We start from the raw sequence: 25,602 nt of genomic DNA on the forward strand, positions 1-25,602 counted from the left end.
TGTTTTAATCATTAAAAAAGGACAAAAGCTGATATTTAATACTGAGAAGGGAAGTACATACATCAGCTTGGATTTGGGTCACATGCAGATGCAAACACTCCTACAGGTTCACTCTCTCACTCTTCATCCACTCACACACACTCACCTTCCAAACTTGTTCCTAAAGGCAGAGATGAGGCGAACAAAAGGGTCTCGTACAAACAGAAACTTGGTGTAGTGCTGGAGCTTGAGTGCCATCAGGTGGCGAGAGAGGGAACCATAACGACGCCAAAACCTGGAAAAACACAAAACACCATAAGAAACTGTTACTACCACCATCTGTTTTATCTGTAATGCTTCAGAGTTTGTCACAGCCACATTTTATACCCAATAACTAAGGTCTTAATACATACATAGACATGGTTTTAAGGTGGGGTGAGAGGATATGCATAAAAATATTACACAAGCTGAGGAATTTCATCAATACAAAACACTATAATACGCATTTTTGACTTAAAAATGAATTGTAAGCTCATATAGACACTGAATCTTCTGTATTATACATATTTAGCCTCCACAGAGCCTTCATAAGGTCTCGTTTTCTGACAGATTTGATCAATGTTTTAATAAAATGTTTAGGTCTACTCTGGTTTTCAATTTGTGAGTTTTTTCAGAGTTAAAATCTCATAAAAGATAAGAATAAATCATGTCTGTTCGTGTGTGGATAATATTAAATCAGTCATGGAGAGTAAGTATTTGAATATTTGTCATATTTTGCTTGAATTTTGTGATAGATAGATAGATAGATAGATAGATAGATAGATAGATAGATAGATAGATAGATAGATAGATAGATAGATAGATAGATAGATAGATAGATAGATAGATAGATAGATAGATAGACAGACAGACAGACAGACAGACAGACAGACAGACAGACAGACAGACAGACAGACAGACTTTATTGATCCCAAACTGGGAAATTGTAGAATAAACATAAATATATTTCCACCACAAACACATGTAGAATAACAGAACAGAAAGAAGGAAATAAACTGTCTGATGCTAATAGCAGACAATTAAAGAGTACTAATAACAGTAATTAATTTTTATGTCATGTTGTAGGATTTTTATATCACATTGTTATCATTTTCCTTGTACATAATCAGATAACAGAAATAAAGATAATGATTCTAGATCTCAAAAATAACATTTTTGCTATTTTTTTTTTACAATGTTAAATAAAGTTTTGACATTGAATGAGCGATTGTCATTTAAATGTTTCTGAATCCTCTTCTAGATTTATGAAATGTCCAAAAAACCCAGGAATAAGGTCTGGTATTTTTCACTCAGGTCCAAAAATATGTCTTTACACTTGAAAACGAACACAGTTTAGACATTTATTAATATCAACTGAAGTGTTTTGGGGTTTTTTGGTTGTATTGCCCAGCTGAAAATATCACATGTGAAGAAACCGAAACCCTGACTTAATGTGTCCTCCTCTAATGTTGAAATGAAACCTACAACTCAGAATGGAGAAAGAAGGGGAAAAAAAAAACACTCTGATACAAATACGTTTGGAGACTCGTGTCCTAACACATGCAGTTCCCAGGGGTAGAGAAAGGTCTGTCTGTGCTGCAGCACCGAGCTCCGCCTGCCGTTTCCACTCAACTCTTCCAAGAGTCAACTCAGTAAATAACTCCTTTAGCTCCTGGATATTTTGTCAAACACTGTTACATTATACTCAAAATCAAAGCATTAGCCCTGAAGCATTAAATGTATAGTCTGAACAGGAAAAAAATATGTAGCTTTTTATTCATTATTTGCCATTATTAGCCCTTTTAGATATATTTCATTTAACTTTATTTAATTTTATTTAACATTTTCCACACCTTCGCTGTGTGGTCTGGGCCAGTTCATAAGTGTTTCTACCAAATTCTGAAACACAGAGCTATTTAGAATCAAATCTGATGTTAATGAATAGGTGAGTGATATTTAACTAATGTTTCTGACAGCAGTGAGAGTGAATTTTCTAGGTTTTCCAGTCATTTATGAAGAAAAAACATCTACAATATCCCATGTCCTATTTCATCTAAGGTATGAAAACATAGTAACACCCCTAAAGATTTAATTAAAAATGAACATAGCATAAACATTCTAGATGTGGAGGATTCATTTATAGAATAAGGGTCCGATAAAACGAAAGTGAACATCAACATGAAAAAAGTAAATTTGCATGCATCATTTATCAAGTGGGCTCATTTTTTAACAAAAGCTCTTTATTTTATGGAACTGTCATCCCTTTTAAAATACCACTTGTAGAAAGAAAGTTACAACCAATTTTTATTGATCGTGCTTTTTACACCACAGCCATAGCTCAAATTTGACTAAAACTTGGCTAAAAATTTTGTCTACAAAATTTGAAAATGTATTCAATCTGTTGATTATACAGATGAATGTTAAGTTTCAAGTGTTAGATTTTCAGTATTTTGTGAATATTATTGATATTTATGAGTTTTAACATTTGTGAGCTGCTTAAAAGGCAGTGTCCATGTATTACGACAAAAACATCTATTTTAAATTTTCAAGTTACTTATAATTCAAATATTTGAGTGAAACTTTCAGAAAGTAATGATCTTTTGATACATTTTAGGTGATGCATACAATGGTAAAGAGTCGTCAGTGTATTACTATGGCAACCTGTCCATGTGTTACCACATTCTCATGTCAATAAAACCAAGATTTTTCAATATGTTACTCCAAAATTTATTTTCAGCATAGTTGAATATAATATCTAGAAGGTTTTGATGTATTTGATATCAATTTCTGTGGAGAACTGCATGTTTTGAATCATTGCATAAAGCTTAAAAAAATGTATGTCTGTTTCAAGTCCACGTGCAGTAACTTGACATTTTTCACCTAAAAAAATTATCTCCCCAAATTTTGTTCTACATAATGTTGAAGTGCTTCTAAATACCTACTCAAATATGACTAATACATGCATATACAGGGGTTGGACAAAATAATGGAAACACCTTCACCTCAAGATGATAATGCCCCAATCCATACAGCTAGAATTGTTAAAGAATGGCATGAGGAACATTCTAATGAAGTTGAGCATCTCGTATGGCCGGCACAGTCCCCAGACCTCAACATTATTGAGCATTTATGGTCAGTTTTAGAGATTCAAGTAAGACGTCGATTTCCACCGCCATCGTCTCTAAAAGAGTTGGAGGGTATTCTAACTGAAGAATGGCTTAAAATTCCTTTGGAAACAATTCACAAGTTGTATGAATCAATACCTTGGAGAATTAAGGCTGTAATTGCCGCAAAAGGCGGACCTACACCATATTAAATTATATTTTGTTGATTTTTTAAGGTGTTTCCATTATTTTGTCCAACCCCTGTAAGTTACTCTACTTACATGACAGAGACCAAATGTGACCACGTGTTACCGCTCGATCGGACATTTACGCAACTATTTTGACAGAAAAGTAATAGTTTTACTGTTACTTTTTAAGCCAACATTTCTGAAAAAGGGTTAAATGTAGTATTTATGCTCTTTCATATATTTGAAAAGAAAATTATCATTAGTGTTGAGAATAAAGAGAGCTGAAGTTCTGGATACGAACTGAATTTATTTCCAGCGATGGGTAGGTATGTGACCACTAGAGGGAGTAGTGAGTGACTCTGCTGGTCTCCCATGGGGAGTAATTATATGATGTTAGCACCTTTGCTAAGTTGCTGTTTGTTAATCTACCTTTCAGACTAAACTGTGACAGTTCTGACCTTGTTGAGGTGATATGTGGTTTTGCTGTGACTGTTTTCTGTCTAAAAACAGAGCTAAGCTAACAGAGCGAGAGACAGAGAGAGAGAGAGAATGTAAACTATAGCTGATGCAGGTACATGAATATTCTAATTATGTTTGATGAAGAAAACTGGATGATATCATAATACAGAACCTCTGTTATGGCATCATCAAGTTTTCTTCATATAAAGCATACATCTGTATCTGTATTACAACTGTGTGGAAAGAATGAGCTTTATACTTAATTCAGTGACTCATATAATCTGTGGATGCATAGCTTTGATTTGTTAGTGGTTTTGGTCCTAAGTGTTTCCTGGTTCATAACTTCTCCCTGATGTTGAGAGTTTGGAATATCAGTACTACATAGAACCCCTTTAACTTCCTAAGACCCAGGAAATGTCAGCAAAGTACAAGCTTGCCTATACAAGCCTATATTGGAAACATCATGATGCAACAGTTTTTTCAGATGCAGTTTTTAAATTTTTTATGGAATGTCCTTTGTGGTGGACAGTTTTCTTTTCTTTTGTTTTTGTATAAAGTTGTGAAACTCTTGTCCATAAATGTGGACAGAAAACCCATAGCTGGGTCTTAAGAGGTTAATGTAAAAAAAAAAAAAAAAAAAAAAGGGTACAATTGGGCTTGAACAGTATATATGTGTTAAAGAGTTTGCTCTCTTTTATTTCACTCTCTCAAAGCTGTCTTATGTTTCTGACCTGACGCATTGATTTACTGGTTGGATTGGCTTGTTTTCTTTGTGAGAATTAGGTATGTGAAGTGTTTGGCTGCCTCTGTTTAGACACAGTTTTTAGTCCATATTTTGACTCTTTAGGGAATGAACATTTCTCGTCGAGACTTGGCTTGGCTAGTGTATTTGTAGGAATGTCTTTTGAGTATGCTGTGTTCCCATAATTATAATTATTTAACACCAAACATGTCTCAAATTGCTCTTATTATTAAAAAACAAAAACAAAACAACAACTCTATTTAGGCACACTGAATATTTACCGTGCTGTTTAGATTAGTCATTTGAGCAGCTTTGATTACTAACAGGCATCTCCTCACTTGTGGGAAAATGATGAAAGCATAGGAAATAAAGCTTGTTTTCTTCATTCAGTACCATAACTGAGGAAAAAAGGGATGTAAAGAAATCATCACAGCGTATAAATTACAAGCAACTCTTGCATGAAATGTAAAACCAAAATGGCACAAAACCATGACTGTGGCTCCCTGAAGTATAACTGAGGTCATGTCCTCAGTGCTGAGTCTGAGAACATTTTAACAAGCTGATAAAAAGTTTACTCTCTGCACCTACTTACACATCACACAGAGGTGAGTTTTGACTCTTTAAATGGGATTTGCTTTGGCTAAACATTACAAAGGGAGCAAAAGAAAACACTCTTAACAGTGTGACAAAAGATGAGATTAAACTAAACCAATCAGAAAGTCAAAATGGCATTGAAAATCTAGTTTTATGTCCTCCTTTTCTAAATTCCACCTACAGACATTGTTATACCAGGTCCCATTATTTCTTATTATTTCAACTAAACATATTTGTGATGTTAAACATCTCTTTAGCTCTTTTGCTTCTGTCTATGAGTCTGAAGAAGACACAAGAATGCAAAACCAAAGGGTGAGGACCTCAGCTCCAAAGTTAAGTTGATGCAGATGTTTTATAAAGTTGTAAATCTAAAGCTTAATGACCACTGGGGTTGGCTGGCTCTCATAGACTTAAAATGAATTTCTCTCTCAAAATACTAAGTCAATAATTATTTTCCAGTGTCATTCTAGCATCATCTATTTTATTTGGAACTTCTAATAAGTGATGAAAAGGTTTAGATTTCTAAATCTCTCAATTTTTCTGCCATTATTTACAGCTCAGGTCGAACTGAAGCTTCATCCTCTTTATTTATTTAACCTTTATTTAACCAGGTAAGTTAGTTGAGAACTAATTCTCATTTACAATAACAACCTGGCCAAGAGGCAACACATAAACAGAATGAATAGCAGCACAGGTTGTATGTACAGCAAACGACAGAACAGATTAAATATACAACAAACAAACACACAAACAAACAAACCAACAGGGTGGACAGCAGAACCGATCCCAATGACATATAACAAATAGAGAAGCTGCAAACATAAAAAAAATCTGCCATATCAGACTGGAAAATGACTTTGTTTTGCAATACCTGATTAACTTTATCATTTTAATGAGCTACTAAGCTAGTGCTTAGGACAGTGCCATCCCTTCGGTCCAAATATGGTCACTTCTATCTCCAAACAGCCAACACGGCGATGGGCAAATCATAAACTACTGGTTTCAAAACAGCAGCTCAGAAACAAATTAGTGACATGATGTTTCCTCTGTCCAATGATTATATACAAGCTTTGGTCAAAACATCAGCCCTCCGGTCTTTTTTTTTGCACCATTAAAAGTCTCTGAAGTGATCCATGTGTTCCCACTTTTGTCCTTTTCTTCAACTCTGCTGTTCTGGCTTAGAAGCACTTGGGAGATGCTTACTTTACTAAACTCCCTCAGGCATCTCTGATGCTCTGTTTCTGTGTTGTTTAAGTTAAAAGTTTTTTTTTTTTTTTTTTAGAAGATCAATACCACCACTGATGCAAGACCAAACTCTTTGCTATAGAGGACGGTGAAAACTTTATACTCTCATGCTCTCTTCTAATAACTTTCCTCAGTCATTGGGGAATCCACCCAGACTCTCATTAGAGACCCTGAAGACCTTCAAAAGAATGAAATTATATAACTCCATCTGAGTACTGGAGAGGGAGAAGCATTCCAGATTGCCTGAAGATCAACAAAACTCCCTTCTTTGGCTCAGAAGACAAAGAATTTCTCCAGAAGGACAATATTTTGAAGAAAATCCTCCTTTGACTTAATGCTCCTAAACACTGATGAGACAAAAACTGAAAAAGAAAATGTGAGCAGATACTTGAAGAGAAACTGATGGGAGGGGTCAACCAAGAGACTGTTGATGCAACTATAAAAATGATCTGTGAAACATTATTCTCATTCCAAAGAGACCCCAAATCCAAAAAAAGAGAGAAAGAAAATATGAAATAAGACATTATGCAGAAGGAAAAAACTAAAAACTGCCAAGGAGCAAAGAAAATATTCTCAAGTAGACGACCACCTGTTTTTTCTAAAGTGCAAATCGATGAACAGGCCAAAGCATATGAACTTTTTTTTACAGCTTCCCAAAACAAATCAAAAAAGATTCAGCAGGACACAAGAGCACACCACAGATCCCATGATCATCCACCACACACAGCAAGAAAAGGCAGCAGTTAAAATTTCTGATGCACTATGTCTCTAAGAAGAAATATCTGTGCTCAATGTTCTCATACTTACATGAACCCACTTAAAAATAAAAGTCAATACAATCTCTTAGCTAATTGGATCTTAAACACTACTTCTCAACCTGGTCACGTGTTTTATCAAGTTATGCTGTTAGTACAAATCTGAAATTCAGTACACCAGTAGAGAAGAAGTAACTCCCTGGAAAATAAAATCTTTGCTCTTGGACTTCATCTCATTTGAACCCTCCGTCCTTATCTAGAACAAACTGGTGGGAAATGATTTAGCTGAATTATACCAGATTCCATGAACTACCAACATCAAAAGGCTGTGAAGTGATTGGTGTGCGTCAACTTTTGTACTTTTTCTTCTGTGGAACAAGCTGAGAAGCACCTGATTTTGCCAGTTTGTGCTGGAGGATGTGTGGAGAATCTGCTTTACATCTGTTCAGCTTGTTTATGTTGTAATTGTTCAAGTTTTTTTTATTAAAGAACTGATCTGTAAATGCTGTAAATGCTCTGCTTGGGTCTGAATTCTTCATTAATTCAACTCCACAGGTCCATCTTCAACCCTACTTCTGAGTAATGACACCAGAAAGGTCATTTTGAGCACTGGCCCTTTAAATGCACATGAGCCACTTCATGCCCCACCCCCTCCAGGTTGTTGGCTGTGCTGCTCTGTCCCATTCAGCCACTTATGTTCATTAATACAACCAACAACTGAACATTTTAGGTAATCAGCTCAAAGTTTGGACATATTTTCAATATGGACTACAACCGCTGCTGCTGACAAACAGTTATGTCGTACTTGGAGAAATGTTCAGCGGAAGTCTTGACCTTATATGTGCAAATGTCGTGATGTAACTCGTTAAAGACATAACAAATTAAAGAGGAATTAAAACAGGTTGTAGAAATTCACTTGATTTTTGCCAAACTGAATATGAAGATATCTTTGCAGCACCTGGAGGGTTCGAATTCAAACTTTTCAACTATTAGGGTCCAAATACACAAATAAATGAACCAAAGACTAATAAAAGTGGGTTTAGCAAAATATGACCCCATTAAATAAAAGTAACTGGCACAAATAACAATTATATTATAACTGGTTTTACTGATACTTTCTCAAGCAAGCACTTCTTTAAAGGGGCTTCATCCAGTATTTCTACTTAAAAGTATTTAAAAAATGACATAAAATTATCATTAGAACATTTAGAATAAAAAGCTTTGAAGTTCTGTCAAAGATGGCAATGTATTGAATTGTAGAGATACGAGCTGAATTTATTTACAGCCATGGGCTGGGGGTTTATGTGACCTCTAGAGGGAGTAGTGAGTTACTCTACTGGTCTCCAATGGTGAGGAAAACAAACACCATGGAGTCTTTGACCAAAGCATCAGAAAATGACCAGATGGGAACAGAGTTTGATGCTGAAATGTCAGTTTCTTTTACATGGGTGAGTTTGATTATTAGTCTTATGAAAGCGTAAAGTTATTATGGGATGTCATTGTCTTTGCTAAGTTGGTGTTTGTTGATCCATAGTTCAGACTAAATTGTGACAGTTCTGACCTTTTTTGTTGGATTCCAAACAGATCTTTAGTTCAGCTACTGACAACACAAACTGTACAGAAAACAGAGGTTGTTTGTGGTTTTACTGTGGCTGTTTTGTGTCTAAAAACAGAGCTAAGCTAACAGAGCTAGAATGTAAACTATCAGCATGAGAAGATTATGAGACATAGTGTCATTTTGACTTACTGTCAAATAACCGCTTATGAGATTTAGTTTGTAGGAGAAAACTTGATGATACGATAATACAGATTAGGGATGTAACGATTACCGGTATAATGATAAACCGATGTAAAATTCCAAACAGTTAGTATTACCGTTTAAATTCTAGTTATCATGATAACCGTGTTTGATTACCGCACTTTGAAAACTCATGGCACTGCTCATTTCCTGGAGAAGCAGCAGCATTCCAGGCGTGCATGCCAGTTTGCAATGGCTATCCATCTATGAATAAGAAACTAAAACAACTTAAACTTGATATGGAAAATGGTCAAACAATGGCCCTAAGGTTCCATCTTTAATGCGCATTTGTATGTTTGATGTTTACATGTTAATATTTGAATGTTTCTGCCAACAGAAAGTACATTGTGCCAATTATTTTTATTTTTTTATTTATTTATTTATTTATTTTTTTTTTTCGAAATACAACTTGGTTAAATTATTTCAGTGTGTGTATATAAGTACTTTTTGAACATTTTGAGCACAATTTCAACAATACCGCAATAATAATGGTAACCGTAATAATTTTGGTCATAATAACCGTGATGTGAAATTTTCATATTGTTACATCCCTAATACAGATATGTGTAAACAATGAACTTTATACTGTATTCAGTGACTGATACAGTCTATGGATACATAGCATTGATTCATTGGAGGTTTTGGTCCAACACATATGCTCTGGTACATAACCTCTACCTGTCGTAGATAATTTGGAATATCAATACTTCTGAGAAGCCCTTTAAGTCAGCAAAATGAGGTAAATTATGCCATTTGAGTTATAACTTAGTGTTAATCTTGTTTTCTCAACCCTGTGGTTTAGATAGATGAAAATATCTGTTGTATGTCTTAAAGTAAAACAGATCAGTGTGATAAACCATTTGGCATGCTATTAAAATTTTTAAAAGCCTCACTTCTACACCACTGAAACAATATTTCTGTTTAGTTAAAAAAAAAAAAAAAAATGACAGCACTTCTGCATTCTTTTAGTGCCAGTTAGGAAACACAGAAACCCATTTCTGTTGAGAGCTGGAGGTGGTGCCACCTTTTAATTCACTATGCAGGATAGATTTCTATAATTATCTTAAAAAACACTGTATAAAAAGGTTACATTGGTGTCGTACTTGGCAAACGTGAGGTGGAGAGTGGAGTTGTGTACGACTTCAGAAGGAATAGCCTCTGGGTCAGTGTAGGGTTTCCCTGACGAGGGCGAGATCAGAGACTGAGACAGAACCACCAGCACTCTCTTCCAGTTGGTGCAAGCGACCTGAAAGGAGAACAGAGACGAAACGAAAAAAGAACATGTAGAACATGAAGAAGATGTGTAAAACAAATGTGGATGTGCATTTTTTATCAGATGAAAGTGGACAACACTTACTTTCATTCTCAGTCATTGAGATACTTCTTTCTTTACAACTTTGTTTCTTATATTAACACAGTAAACAACTCATGAAATATGGAAGGAGCATTCACACTTTTACCTTAACTTTCAGTGTGTAGTATTTAGTGCCATCTAGTGGTGGAGCTACAGATTTCAACCAAGAGTGAACAAAACCACAAAATCCCTCCTAAGACCTAGTTGTTGTTGGCTTTTTAGTACAGGGGACATTAACCCATAAAGACCCAAACATCCACCATCAACCAGAATCATTCATTGATATAAAATATTTAAAGCTATACCGTATGATGTGGCATTTTTACACTTTTCTTTTGTCATCTTAAAATGCTCCTAATAAGTGTGTGTCAAACTAAAATGTAAAAGAAATCCGCCAGGTATTGAAACTCAAAAATGTTTAATTCTCATATATTTCTAATAAAAGTCTGACCAATCATTTTAGTCGGTCCGAATAAAATAATTGGCCGAACCTGACTGAACCTCCTGTCAATCATCCATTACAGCCGTCCAGCATCCGATCCATTATCTCCGTCTCACATCCGATATGTGTCCCTCTGAATCTGACGCTTCACTGGCGCTGCTTCTCCTGTCACTGACCACAGTCTACTGTCTAGGATGTGTTTGGATAGAACTGACATGCACATGTGGAAGGGAAAAAACGGATTTATGAACAGAAACAACAACTGAGGGGCACAAACGGGAGTCTGATGAATGAAGGATGGAGATAAAAGTCTGGAAGTCAGCTGTACTGGACTGAACAGGTCTGCATAAAGCTCAGCTTTTATGACGGTGGGACTCATACAGGTACATGTACATGGTGTCACACAATGTAAGAGGATGTAGGATGATAATTGTATGGACTATGACACTTCAAACGTCCACGGAAAATTCGCGGAGGCCGCGCGTTCATAGTGCGCGCGCCCATCCCCTGGGCACTGCAGTGACACTGACCCAGTACTGCACAGACCAGGTCTACTGATGGAACAGGAGCCGCGGGCAGGTGGATGATGCATCTGATTACTGAGGGAGGGGTCCGCGGACACGCCAAAACGGACCGGACCTCCACCTCTGCTTCCTCCTCCGTTTCCATCACGCATGAGGAGAGAGGAGGAGGAGCCTCAGAGCTCAGGCAGAGGGAAGGGGGCGGGGCTTTGGAGGGAGGCGGGTTGTTCATGTTCAAACTTTTACTAAGTGCTGTGAGAAATGCCACATCGGTAGGTATAGCTTTAATAACTGCTGATCGATTAATCCTATCAATACATGTAAATAATTGATGTAAAATACAGTTTGTCATCTTTTCATGGTCATTGGATATGACCCATTTGGACCCATTGATTCACCAGTAAAACCCATGGAGTTGGATCAATAACAGTGAATGGAGACACTTATTTCATGTTCAGTTAACAATATATTTTGCAGAAAAAAAAATCTTTTTCTTCAGTTTTCTCCATTTTGGATATACGATCCCTCAACTTTAATCTGAGCTTTAATAACATCTACATAATCAGTAAATTAAATACAGGAAAATACCTAATTTTCACTTAAAAATGCAAAATATAGAGCATAATATTAGAGCAAATGGTTTGTAAATCAGTTAAGAAAGGTTCAAATTTGGGAACTGCCACAAAAACACCACTGGGTCTTCATGGGTGAAACATAGAGGGTGAAGGTGCTTTTTTGGCATGGTTGAGCCAAAATTCCATAATTATCTCTCAGTATATTGTAGGGATGTAACGATATGAAAATTTCATGTCACGGTTATTATGACCAAAATTATCACGGTTATCATTATTATTGCGGTATTGTTGAAGTGTGCTCAAAATGGTCAAAAAGTACTTATACACATGCTGAAATATTATATCCAAGTTGTATTTTGGAAAAAAATAAATAAAATAATAGGCACAATGTACTCTCTCTTGGCAGAAACATTCAAATATTAACATGTAAACATCAAATACACAAATGTGCATTAAAAATGGCACCTTATGGCCATTGTCTGACCATTTTCCATGTCAAGTTTGAGTTGTTTTAGTTTCTTTTTCATAGATAGATTTTCATAGATCTCTCTCTCTCTCTCTGTGTGTGTGTCCTTGGACCGGGTCTCTCTCTCTTTCCCTTTTAAAGTTCACTTTAACCTACTATATCAACATAAAAGGCCAGAAAACAGAAAAAAATATTTACACTCCGATTTGAAAAATGTATATTATTTATGGCATAAATAACACAAAGATGCTTAACGAACCTTTTCAAAGACTTTAAAAGTGAATATTAGTTCCAAATATTAAGTATAGAAAATTAAAATTGTAAAAAATTAAAACTACACTCAAATATTTGACATAAAAGCAGATCTTTGCATAGGCGTTTTCTCTACAAAAGTGCGGTAATCAAACACGGTTATTGTGATAATTAGGATTTAAATGGTAATACTAACCGTCGGGAATTTTACCGTGGTTTATCATTATACTGGTAATTGTTACATCCCTAGAATATTGTAATTAGTCTGAAACAAAACAAGAATTCCACCTGAAGCCCATGGACTCGGGTGTTTTCAGACAGGTAAGGGGTGAAAAATTTGGCTGACAGGTATAATCTCCTATACGTAACTCAAACATCGAAGCTCGGAGAAGTGTGCTTGATTTCAAGAAGAACTCCTCAAACATTTTTTTAAATCTGAAACTCAGATGTCAGTCTGACATTCTGGCAGGATGTCAGAAGTCTGAAGGAAGTCTGAAATGCAGTGTATTCGAGTCTACCACCATAAGAGGTCCCACATATTTTCATTTCATTGACTGAAGTTCGTTGTTCTAATAAAAACTAGCTGAAGCTGTCGGATAACTGCAGTGGTTATGTTTATTTCATATCTGTGTGTGAAGTTGTGACTGCAGATATAAAGTGATATTGTTACCTCCGCCAAGGAGGTTATGTTTTTGCCAGGGTTTGTTTGTTTGTCTGTCCGTTAGTGTGCAACATAACTCAAAAAGTTATGGACAGATTTGGATGAAATTTTCAGGGTTTGTTGGAAATGGGATAAGGAAGAAATGATTACATTTTGGTGGTGATCGGGGGTGGGGGGGCCCACGGAGGGGGCGCAGACCACAAAATTTCATCAAAATCTGTCCATAACTTTTTGAGTTATGTTGCACACTAACGGACAGACAAACAAACAGACAAACAAACCCTGGCAAAAACATAACCTCCTTGGCATGGGGGGGCCCACGGGGGGGGCCACTGATCAGCCTTGGCGGAGGTCTGCGCTCTCCGAGTGCCTCTAGTTTTTAATGTGCTTGGTTTCTGTTTTTATCTGCAGTATGTAAAGTGTCTTCGAGTTCTATGAAAACCAGCAATGCAAATAAAATGTATTAATATTACCTCAGCCAAGGAGGTTATGTTTTTGCCAGGGTTTGTTTGTTTGTTTGTTTGTTTGTTTGTTTGTTTGTTTGTCTGTCCGTTAGTGTGCAACATAACTCAAAAAGTTATGGACAGATTTGGATGAAATTTTCAGGGTTTGTTGGAAATGGGATAAGGAAGAAATGATTAAATTTTGGTGGTGATCGGGTGTGGGGGGGCCCCTGGGGGGGCGCAGACCACAAAATTTCATCAAAATCTGTCCATAAGTTTTTGGGTTATGTTGCACACTAACGGACAGACAAACAGACAGACAAACAAACAAACCCTGGCAAAAACATAACCTCTTTGGCGTGGGGGGGCCCACGGGGGGGGCCACTGATCAGCCTTGGCGGAGGTCTGCGCTCTCCGAGTGCTTCCAGTTATTATTATTATTATTATTATCATTATTATTATTATTATTACCTCCGCCAAGGAGGTTATGTTTTTGCCAGGGTTTGTTTGTCTGTCTGTCTGTCTGTTTGTCTGTCCGTTAGTGTGCAACATAACTCAAAAAGTTATGGACAGATTTTGATGAAATTTTCAGGGTTTGTTGGAAATGGGATAAGGAAGAAATGATTAAATTTTGGTGGTGATCGGGGGTGGGGGGGCCCACGGGGGGGGGGCACTGATCAGCCTTGGCGGAGGTCTGCGCTCTCTGAGTGCTTCTAGGTATTATATAAAATGTAAATCTCAAGATAGATTTTCAGCAGCACATGTTTACATATATATTTTCAGACAGCAGACCAAGGTTATAATAGTTTTGGATTTTTCATTATAGTTTAGTTTTATTTAGTTTTGATGGGGGTTTTTTCTCTAATTCAGTTAGTTTTAATTAGTTTTTAGAGCAGGTTTGCTAGTTTTTATTAGTTTTGACGTTTTTTTCTAAATGCATAGTTTTAGTTTTTTCATATCTTTAATCTTCCTTGCCATCATATTCAAAGAAATCCCATACAGGACTCTGCTGCTTTCTCCCAACTTTAGTCTGCATGTTGCCAGGAAGAGTGGGGACGAGAAGACGACTCTAAACAATAAGTGACAAGAAGTGACGGACCGTGAAGTGTCGTACAGTGCCGCCAGCTAAAATTGCTCGAGTGAAATACATCAATTTCATATCAATCTGACATTGACAAAGGCGAAAACAAAGGGAATTTTATCCATAATTTGTATAAGTTTTAGTTAGTTTTGTAAGCACACAATACAGTTTCAGTTATTGTTTTTTCTTTTAATTATAGTTTATTTCAGTTAACGAAAATGTTTTTTTAGTGCTAGTTTTTGTCATTTCATTAGTTTTCGTTAATGATAATACCCTTGCTGCAGACGTACCTTGGGGACGTAACAGTAGATAATCTGATGTGTGTCGTCCACTATGAGGTGATCCAGTTCCCCGTTTGGAATATGATCAAAAGCTCGACTCCTTCCCAGGAATTCCACCTCGTCCTTTCCCGAACATACATCCATGATCCTTTGCTTCCTCTCCTCTTGTTTCCTATCCTCAGCATCAGTACGACTCCACAGAGCCTCCTCCTCCTCTTCCTTCTTTGTTTCCTCCTGTTTCTGCTCTTGCTTTTCCTTCCCCTCCTCCTTTATGTCATCCTTTCCTCCGTCCTCCTCCGGGACCCTCGTGGTGCTGGACGCAGCTGTGGGGAGGGTGAGGGCAGACCTGGGCTGAGCTGTGCTGGTGGATGACAGAAGCGGCGGGCCGGCGGTCGTCTCAGGGCAGCTGATCTGATGAATCAACTCGTGTTTGGGGTAGAGGTTGAAGCCACCGACGTCATCCCAGTAGACGATGATCAGCAGGATCATAAACAAAGACCCCACAAGAAACGCCACTCGAAGACCACGGCATGTTCCCATAGTTCTATCAAATCCACAGCTGTGATTGGTGCAGAAAAGAGGAAGGGGTTATCTGAGTTCCATAGTGGCGGATTATCATGGGAGGGCACACTTCCTGCAGAAAAGCTTCAACACAGCAAACAGGAAATGACAGTGAGACTCTTGTTCCACTTTTACAAAAAAAGAACTGACTGACTGATTTTGAAACACGTATCTTCTGCTGTATGAGATTTATTTTTGTCGTTAGACTGGAGCAGGGTTGAAAATTTACACACCCCCCCAAAGTCCAAATGACGGCAGAGTTTGGTGGATTAACCCTTTCATGCATAGTGGTCACTACAGTAGACAGTTACTCTACAGCTTTACTCTTGTATATTCATGAGTTTTGTTGTTTTAGTTCCATATCAACCAACACAGTGGACACTTATGCATCATCTCATAAACTGCAATTCATACCATTATTGTAACTTTGCTGTTCTTGATTGGTTCTTGTGTGGAAATCAATTGTTAATATTAATTTTTTGCATATTATCTCCATGAAGTGAGTAATAACTAGTATTAGAATATGTTAAAATGTGAGAAAACATCAGATTAGCTGCATTAAACAAGGTTTCATTTCACTGTTTTTATATCACTTTATGATATTGGGTTTTAAATACATGTTTATTTGCTTAAAGAATAAAATTCATGGTGTAGCTGAGTGGACATTTTTGTAACTCCATGAAAAACAGGTTGATTTTAAAAAAAAATTCAATCACATTGTTTTTTTTTTTCATGCCTAAAGAGGAATAAAAACACTCAGGAAAAAATAATCTTGATTAAGGTTCTCATAATTCATGCATGATAGGGTTAATTACTGGTCACCAGCTGATCTGAAACATACCCGAGTTACAAAATGAGAATCTGACAGAATTGTGGACAGAAAAAAACTAATTTTTAGCAGAGTAGTGGAAAAAAGTTTTTGGACACCCTTAAAATTTTACACAATCTCAAATAATTTCATGAAATATTTGCTGAACAATCTTTTTTGTCTTAAAAGGTGCGGCTGCATCAGACAGACACAATCAAATGCTAATGTTTTTGGGTTTTTTTTTTTATTATTATTAACAAAAAATAACCAACCTAAAGCAAATCTAGCTAAAAAAGAGTTGATTACTGGCTCTAAATGTGACAGATGTATCCAAGAACCAGGAAATCTGTCACACATGTTTTACCTTTCCACCAAATTGAGCAATTTCTGGCAACCAATATTCGATTTCTTTTCAGAGAGCTTTGAAACCCCAATAGAATGTCATGTACTCACTGCAATATTTGGAGTGATTCCACAGAATACACGCCTCAACAAGAATTTTAAGAACATCATCGCCCTCACAACTTCAATAGCTTGTCGGCTCATTAAATGAAAAGATAGAAATCCACCGACATTCAGCCTCTGGATTAAAGACCTTATGAACAATCTGACATTAAAGAAAATAAGATGTACCGCAAGAGGCAATGCAGCCAAATTCTATGCAATGTGGCAGCCTGTCTTATCATATATTAAAAAGATGGACATTAACAACTTCTCATTGTAACTCATAGATGCCTATTTTTTTCTTTAATTTCTTTTATTTTAATTAAAACATTTTATTTTATGTATTCAATTTGGATGTGGATTTGTTGGAGTATGAGGTGCATCAGGGTTGGGGCTCTGTTAGAGTGGGGTTACATAACTGTGTTGTTATATTTTATGTACATTCTATTGTACAGTCATGATTGCTACAATATAAAAATTCAATATAAAAAACTTTGGAGAGAAAAAAACAACAACCTACAGTTCCAACATGTCACTTCATATGAATGCATGATCCAAATGTCTTCAAATGTTTGACACAGTTTATCATGCTTCTCTTAGGTTTGTTACTAATGACACATCATTGTGAGTTGTATTCCAGAGTGGGTTAGCCTGCCCTATCCACTAGGAGGCTGGGACACTGGTACACCTTTATTTACAAGGCCATACTTGGACTACTGCCTTCTTATATTTGTAGTTTAATAAGAAGAAGAAGTGTTGATTCTTATTGTCTGCGATCAAATGAGCATTTATTCCTTTTTGTGTCATTTGCCCGTACAGAGCTGGGTAAAGGGGCATTTGTCTGCTCTGCTCCTTGCACATGGAATATGTTTTGCTAAAAGACTGGAAACTGACTGAACTGATCTCCTTGAATGCTTTTAAATCCAAACTCAAAGTGCTAAAGACTAACTCAATGACTTGCACTTGTTTTTCATAGCTTGACTTGTTCTGTAAATTACTGTATGTTGTAACTGTGTGTTGGATTTCATGCTGCCTCTTGGCCAGGACTCCCTTGGAAAAGAAGTTCTTCATCTCAGTGGGATCTTTTTCCTGGTTAAATAAAAAATAAAAAATAAAAATGTCCTGGATGTTTCATTCTCTGCTGAAATATCCAGTTTTGACCTTGATGGAACAGAGCACGTGCAGAAGGGAACATGTGGGTTTGGAGAATGGAACAATACTTGGCTTGGAGTTGGAGTTCAGTGACTTAAGTGATTCTTAATGCAATAAATGACAAATGCATGGGGTGTCCAGAAACTTCTTTTCCACCACCGTATGTCTGCCTGTCTATATCCATGTGATCAGGGTGCAATGCAAAAGACTATTCACTGAATAGTTACATAGATAGTTTTGAAGTCATGTTTGCGACCACATTATTTAGATGACACATATCTTCATGAAATCAAACATAAACATCCTCATATTTCTAGCAGCATGGACAGTAATAAACATATTATACATAATAACATAGACATTCCACATTAAGGAGAAACAGATGAACTATTTCAGGTATTTTTTTAGTTGCATAAATACAATTTTATGGCCAGTCAAAAAAAATTAATTGTCAGTGCTTTCCACATGTTTTGCACTTGGAACACATAAGATCCCCATATGAACGTGTGATCTCTGTATGGAGCCCATGTGGAAAACATATTATCCAAGGGCTCTGTCAGAGAAGAAAAGCTGTTGGAAAATATTAATTTTAGCAAAAATGTCTCCAAAAAAACAAAAATTATGGGCCTGTGTCCTGTAGTTCATGTCAACATTTACTGAAGATGGTATGTAATTCCTGTGTGTGTATGTTCACTTCCTGGTCGTGCTTCAGTCACATGAGTGTGTGTGTAACTACTGAAACTTTTGCTCATCAGGTGATATGAAGGTGTGCTGTCATTGGAGGATTAAAGATTCACCCCAGCCTGCACTTTTTGCCGCTCAAGAATGAACATAAAGCAGATGATTAACACAGGTAACAAAGTTTAGTCCTGTTCAGCCTGTTACTCCAACATTTAGTCTCCTCCACCTCTGAGTTTTACACAGAGTCTGTATTTTAACCTCCTAAGACCCACTGTCCACATTTGTGGACAAGAGTTTCACAACTTTATACAAAAAAAAGAAAAGAAAACTGTCCACCACAAAGGACATTCCATAAAAATTTTAAAAACTGCAACTGAAAAAACTGTTGCACCATGATGTTTCCAATATAGGCACTTATTTAATTAAACAAAAAAAAAAAAGTTTGTACTTTGCTGACATCTCCTGGGTCTTAGGAGGTTAATGAAGTATGAGGCCAAACACCACTTGGTCCTTCAGCTACTTATCCATTCATCCATCCTTGCATTCATTCATTCATTCACTCACTCATTCATTCATGTACTTATTCAACCAGGTAAAGACCCATTGAAATCAAGATCTCATTTATGAGAGTGACCTGATCCAAGAGCTCAGCAACACACATCATAAAATAGATCAGTCTAAAAGACAAACTGAGAACAATAAAATGAAACAAGCAATCAAACAGAGAAGTGTAAACAGTTTGGCATTTTAAAGCGCCATTGCTGAGGATGCAATAACAATTTTAAAAACACAGACATTGTTCAGTGGAATGGATTATGTTGCCGGTTTGCCATGACCTATAAATTAAATTTTTTAAATTAAAAACAAAAACAACACTAGAAGGCCATGTTGAGAATCTTTTCATATGTTGTAATATGTGAGGAGACATGGAGGATCTTATAATGGTTTATATTTCAATCACTACAGTCTAATTCAGTCAAATATTTGAACAATATTAACAGTGGTTAAATATAGCTAGTAGTGGATGTACTAGTATATAATACAGTTCATTTACTGCAGTATTTCACTTATGTACAAAATCAATGTGCTTGTATTTTACTCAAATATTTGTCCTTTAAGCAACTATGCACTTCTACCAGGCCTTTACATAAAAACCACATGAATGTCAGGCATAAAATGAATTTGTAAAGTGATCATATGTGATCACATGATCGATACTTTGTTTGTTGGTCGTTTTCCTCCCACCTTGTGTCTCCTGTGTTTCCCTGTCTGTCTGAGTAGGTGAGGAAGGCCACGCCTCCTCACCTTTCCTCGAGGTCATTACCTGACACACCTGTTCCTCATAAACTCAGCTGTCTGACACCCTAACCCTTCACTGTCAGTGGTAGATGCTCAGGGCCAATAAGTGTAGGTCAAAACATTTCTTCAGGTTTAACTCCTCATTCCTCCATGTTCACCTTTAAGCCTCAAATGTTAATAACAGTTACATTAACTCTCACATGTCTATCATCTACAGTGTATTGTTGTTGGGGGGAAAAAATGAAAACATAATCCACCTTTTATTCAGGCTTTTAAATTGCTTCTTAGTCTTAATCTTAAATCTTAATTTTGAAAAATATTTAAAAATATTTATAATTTGTTGAAACCAGATTAACTGACTGATTAATAAACTATTGACTAAAACTTGGCTTGCCTCAAAACGTCTCAAATGGAATTACTGAGAGGAAAAAAGCTCCCAAAAAATGCACAGATTTTTTTTACAGACTGTTGTACATTTTTCTGAGGAAATACTTTGAGTGTAATTTTCAGTGATCCAGATATATTCAGCTATTTATTCATGTATTTATTATTTTGACTTGTGTTCATTTAAACAGTTATGGAGTTGATAACTGCTTATTAATCATCTATCACCTTGTTCCCATTCTAGAGTGTTGTTAACGTATTGGCCTTTATAAACCCACCACAGTGTGAAAGGTGCTGTACAAAATGAGGTTGAGTTCAGGTGAGGCGTGCTGCCCGGTTGCCATGGTAACAGCAGGTATTCAGTCCAGGTGTCCTACATTTAAAGGGTATGGACGATCAATCACAACTAAAACTAATCTAACTAAGGAAAGGCTAAGTAAAACGCTAACACTTTATTTTATCTGCTTCTACATTAATTTAACCAAACCATTGATACTTATTATATATTAGTAGCTATTATAGTAATCATATTCATTCATCATCTAACTATTAAATACACTTCATTCACAGTAATGAATTATGTAATATTCCTACATACATAGCAAGCAAATAAACATTATTCAAAAGAAAGATTTTGTAAAGCAAATAATAATCACATTGGCTCTTACAGCCATAAGGAGAGTGAGAGTGATATGGGACGTATAACTGATGAATGAATATGAATAAATTAGACCTCTTTTTGATGAGTAAACTGCACAAGAACCACAAAAACCTTTACAACTTTAATTTTTTAAACTTTTATTTCCAAGAAAAGCAGTTTTATGTATTATTCCATTATCAGGTATTATATTTTCAAGGGATGTTTTTATGCTAATAACCTAATAACTTATTACATTATCAGAAATGTATTACATTATTGGCTTTATTACATTTAAAATAGCCAAAATGGTTACGCTAATAGCCATTAATATATTATTAGTTGCCACAGGGCCAGAATAAATACAATAAATTTATAAATTAATTTGTATTAAAATTTGACTTGATATGAACTTTAGTTATTGAAATAACATCATAGCTATGAAAGTCATTTTGTTCCAAAAATTACAGTAAAATTACTTTAGAACAGAATTTAAAAGGGATAAAATAGTAAGACATAATTTTTTTTAATTAAAATTGAAATTACTTCAATGAACATATAGCAGATAATATTAGAACTGCTTCTCCACTCTCTCAATCCGCCTTAAACCTACGGCTGCAGAGGGGTATGACTAGGGTTTGTCACCACAATTCACCATTGTAAGTCTGAAGTTAACAAAGTAATTGTTTCCAGGAAAATCAACCACAGAGAAGAACATTATTGTTACTAATACAAGTAGCTGTACTGTTCATCTCAATGAGTGTTTTTTATTGTTTGATTTACAACGTCCTCCTCCTCAACTAAAGGGGTAAATCTAGTCATGACATGAGCAACAAATTCAACATAAGAAGGAAATGACCTACTTGTCCTTGAAAATGCAAAGATCAAAAGTAGGTAATCACTTTTAAACCACTAATCCTATCAATACATACAAATAATTCAGATAAAATGCAATTTTTCATCTTTTCATCATTATCAGATATGACCCATTTGGTCATAGTGAACATGGAAACATCGTCATCTTCTACAACATTGATTCACCAGTAAAACCCACGGAGTTTGATAAACAGTGGATGTAAATACTTGTTTTTAAGTCCAGTTAATGATAAATTTAGATTTAAAAAATCACTTTTTCTTCAGTTTTCTGTGTTTTCATAAAATAACCTTTGAACTAGGGATGTAACGATTACCGGTATAGTGATAAACCGTAGTAAAATTCCTGACGTTTAAATTCTAATCATCGTTAAAAATCGATTACCACACTTTGAAAACTCAGTGCACATATAAGTACTTTTTTAAAATTTTGAGCACATTTCAACAACACCGCGATAATAATGCTCACCGTGATTATTTTAGTCACAATAACCGTGATATGAAATTTTTATATCGTTAGATCTCTGCTATGAAGTTATTCTGTACTTGTAAGAACATTGCAGATTAAAACACTAAAAATGCAAAGGATGTTATTATAATAAATAGGCTACTGATAATTCACTCGTTCACAAATGCAAAGGTTAAATACAGAGAAAATTTCATTTGGAAGTTGCCATTAAAATAGTTCAAGGTCTTTAGGGGTTAATGTAGCTGGTTCCTGCTCCACTCTATCATCAGCCTCTAAAAGGCGACTATTTCAAAACCACCAGCAAAGTCATACATGAGTAGTGATATCCTCCTGAGACCCAGGAAAGTGAAAATTTTAGCTTTTTTTTACATTAAACACTCATTGCAATTGGAAACTGCATAATGCAACAGTTTTTTCAGATACTTTTTAAAAATTCTTATTTTTATTTATTTATTTTTAATGGAACGTCCTTTGCAATGTACAGCATTTTTTTTTCAGTAAAACTGTCAAACTTTTGTCCCCTACAAAGGACAAAAATGCATTGCCAGGTCTCAGGAGGATATGTACAATTAGGAACCTACTATACTATTTGGGTTTCAGGTTTTTTTTTTTCATTTATTTATGTATCTATTTATTTGCACATACAGTATAAAATAAGACAAATACATGTAAATATCTCTCTTGATAGAGACAAGGATACGAAAATGTGCAGGTGAGGTGGGAAACCCAAAAGGCTTATAGAATGACCTCAGCTTGACTTAACTGAACTTTAAACAAAATTTAAAAATGTCATTTGCATACCTTCAATGAAGTTGAGGGATAAATAAAAATGACATAAAAGTAAAAGAAGAGCTGGTTATATATCTATAAATATCACTTCTTTCAATAACATAAAGAGTAAAAAGAAGTGAACAATAATAACAATGCAATAAAACTAGCTGTAATTGAAACACTGAATAGATAGATAGATAGATAGATAGATAGATAGATAGATAGATAGATAGTAGATAGATAGATAGATAGATAGATAGATAGATAGTAGATAGATAGATAGATAGATAGATAGATAGATAGATAGATAGATAGATAGATAGATAGATAGATAGATAGATAGATAGATAGATAGATAGATAGATGGGAGGAAGTGAGATTCCAAAGGGAAAAGAACCCTAATGCAGCTAAATGAAGTTCAAATAACACACCAAAAAGGGAAATCAAAACAAAACGTGTGGCACTTAGGAGATAAAAACTGAACAGTCAAACCAGTTTTTGCTGTTCTGTTAATTTTGACACTAGTCTCTTTTTGAAAACAGCCATGGTGGAAGGGCTGTCGGCTGGGTTGTGGTGTTTGTTCCATAATTATTTATGTCATATACATTATTTTGCATTTTTGTAATATGAAGAAGAAAGAACAGTGCAGACTGGGGTGAATCAGGTGTAAAACTCCTCATACTGAGTCTAATATGTTCATAAATCAGTAGGAAAGGTTTAAATGTTTATGGCAGCTGTATGTGCGGGAGCAGAGTGGATTTGCCCGTGGGCCGTGGGAACCTCCAGCTCTGCTCCGGGGCTCTCAGCTGTCACGGACCTGTGAACAGGGCTGGAGGGGGGGGGGGGGGGGGGGGTGGAGGAGTGTGGGGTGGAAGGAGCCTCTGTTCAGCTGCTGGGGTTCCTCCCCTGATTGTCCAAACCCCCATAAAAACATCTGCTGTCTGGGCAAAATCCTGGAAAAAATGACGCTTCTGCTCCTCTGTGCACAAAATCCTCAGGCTCATATTTTGACTGTGAAAATGATTGGTTTGGTGTGTTTCTTTCCACTAGGTTTGAAACTTTCTGCTCCCACACACATATAGGCTAAAATGATCCAAAAATATTCGTGTGGGTTTATGTCGGTCTGTGGCGCACATGGATGGAGGTGTTCATCCGCGTCAGTGTCTTGCTTTGTTTCAGGTTTTTGGCACGGGATGATCTATTCTTTTTTTTTTTTTTTTTACCCCAAAATAAGCCCCCATCATCTCCTTCCAATCAAAACCCAGCTTCATTTCCACGGTGCAGGTTACAATGTGTCCCATTGAGCAGCGGCACCGGACAGTGTCCCGCTTTTACGCAAGAGGACACACTCTCCCTTCTGAGCAGCAGCAGACAAAAACAGATGAAACTTATTTTTGGGCACGTTTCCTCATCGTCTTTTCCTCCCGGACATACGCCCCCCCTCTCCATTATGCTCCCTCTGGGGGTGGAAGAAAGCCCGGGTTTGTTCCCTTTATGCCCTTCACACCGGGAGCATCACGGCCACAATTACGCCTGGCGCACAGAAAAAAGACCACTATGTACTGAACCGGATCAGATGTGTTTTTTTTTTGGTTTTTTTTTTTTTTTTTTAATTAAATCTTACCCGACAGATGAGCTCCATAGTGCCGTCGGTCAGTCCATTGTTGCCTGCTCCTTGTGTCCCACTCTGTCCGTCTGTCTGGAGACGAGACCGGTTGTGCACGACAGGACACTTGCGGTCTGCGCTTTTCAGTCCAATGGTTTGGACTGAATTACGCATGTCCTCGCGAGATTTGAAAAACGAGCCACCCACTATCTGCAAACACACACATACACACACACACACACACACACAACACACACACACACACACACACACACACACACATCATCCACATTTAAGCTGTGAAACCACAAACCCGCCTACTGCTATGACAGTGGTTCCCAAAGTAAGGTCCGGGGACCCACTTGCGGTCCATCTGTGACCCTGTTTTGGACTGAATCAGTCTCAATGGCTTTTGTGTTTTGTATTCAATCAGTCTCTTTATTTGTCAGTGAGCTGTGCAGCAATAAGACATAAAATATACAGTGTAACACACAAAACATTGACTACAGCTCAAAAATACAGCAATTTTAGGCTTTTTTTTTTTTTTTTTTACACTGTTGTCCTTGTGTTATTTTGTTTTTACTGTTCTTTCCAGTTGTTACGCCCCAGCCTAGGGGTTCACCAGGGCGAACATAAAGGGTGGGGAAGCAAAATTTACAATATTTTGAGGCAGGGATTGAAAGACAGTGTATGACCAATTAGTTTATTGAAAGTCATGAGAATTTATTTGCCACAAGAAAATTTACATCATAGAAAATGTTTTTATTCTATGTGTCCTCCTTCTTTCTCAATAACTGCCTTCACACGCTTCCTGAAACTTACACGTGTTCCTCAAATATTCAGGTGACAACTTCTCCCATTCTTCTTTAATAGTATCTTCCAGACTTTCTCCTAATAGTTTTGCTCATAGTCATTCTCTTCTTTCCATTCTAAACAGT

At 36.4% G+C, this 25,602-nt stretch overlaps 1 protein-coding gene across 1 annotated transcript in view; it reads right to left on the reverse strand.

Moving 5' to 3' along the window:
• LOC115419140 (carbohydrate sulfotransferase 12) overlaps positions 1 to 24,837 on the reverse strand; it is a 28,065-nt gene extending 3,228 nt beyond the window's left edge. The window contains exons 1-4 of the mRNA XM_030133779.1: positions 24,683 to 24,837; positions 14,989 to 15,624; positions 10,007 to 10,149; positions 146 to 274 (exon numbers count right to left, since the gene is read on the reverse strand). Coding sequence (XP_029989639.1) covers positions 146 to 274; positions 10,007 to 10,149; positions 14,989 to 15,519 — 803 coding nt within the window. The 5' untranslated portion in view covers positions 15,520 to 15,624; positions 24,683 to 24,837. The remainder of the gene's footprint in view (positions 1 to 145; positions 275 to 10,006; positions 10,150 to 14,988; positions 15,625 to 24,682) is intronic.
• Positions 24,838 to 25,602: the final 765 nt, after the last annotated feature.

The sequence above is a fragment of the Sphaeramia orbicularis genome, chromosome 1 (genome assembly GCF_902148855.1).
Source record: "Sphaeramia orbicularis chromosome 1, fSphaOr1.1, whole genome shotgun sequence".
Lineage (NCBI taxonomy): Eukaryota > Metazoa > Chordata > Actinopteri > Kurtiformes > Apogonidae > Sphaeramia > Sphaeramia orbicularis.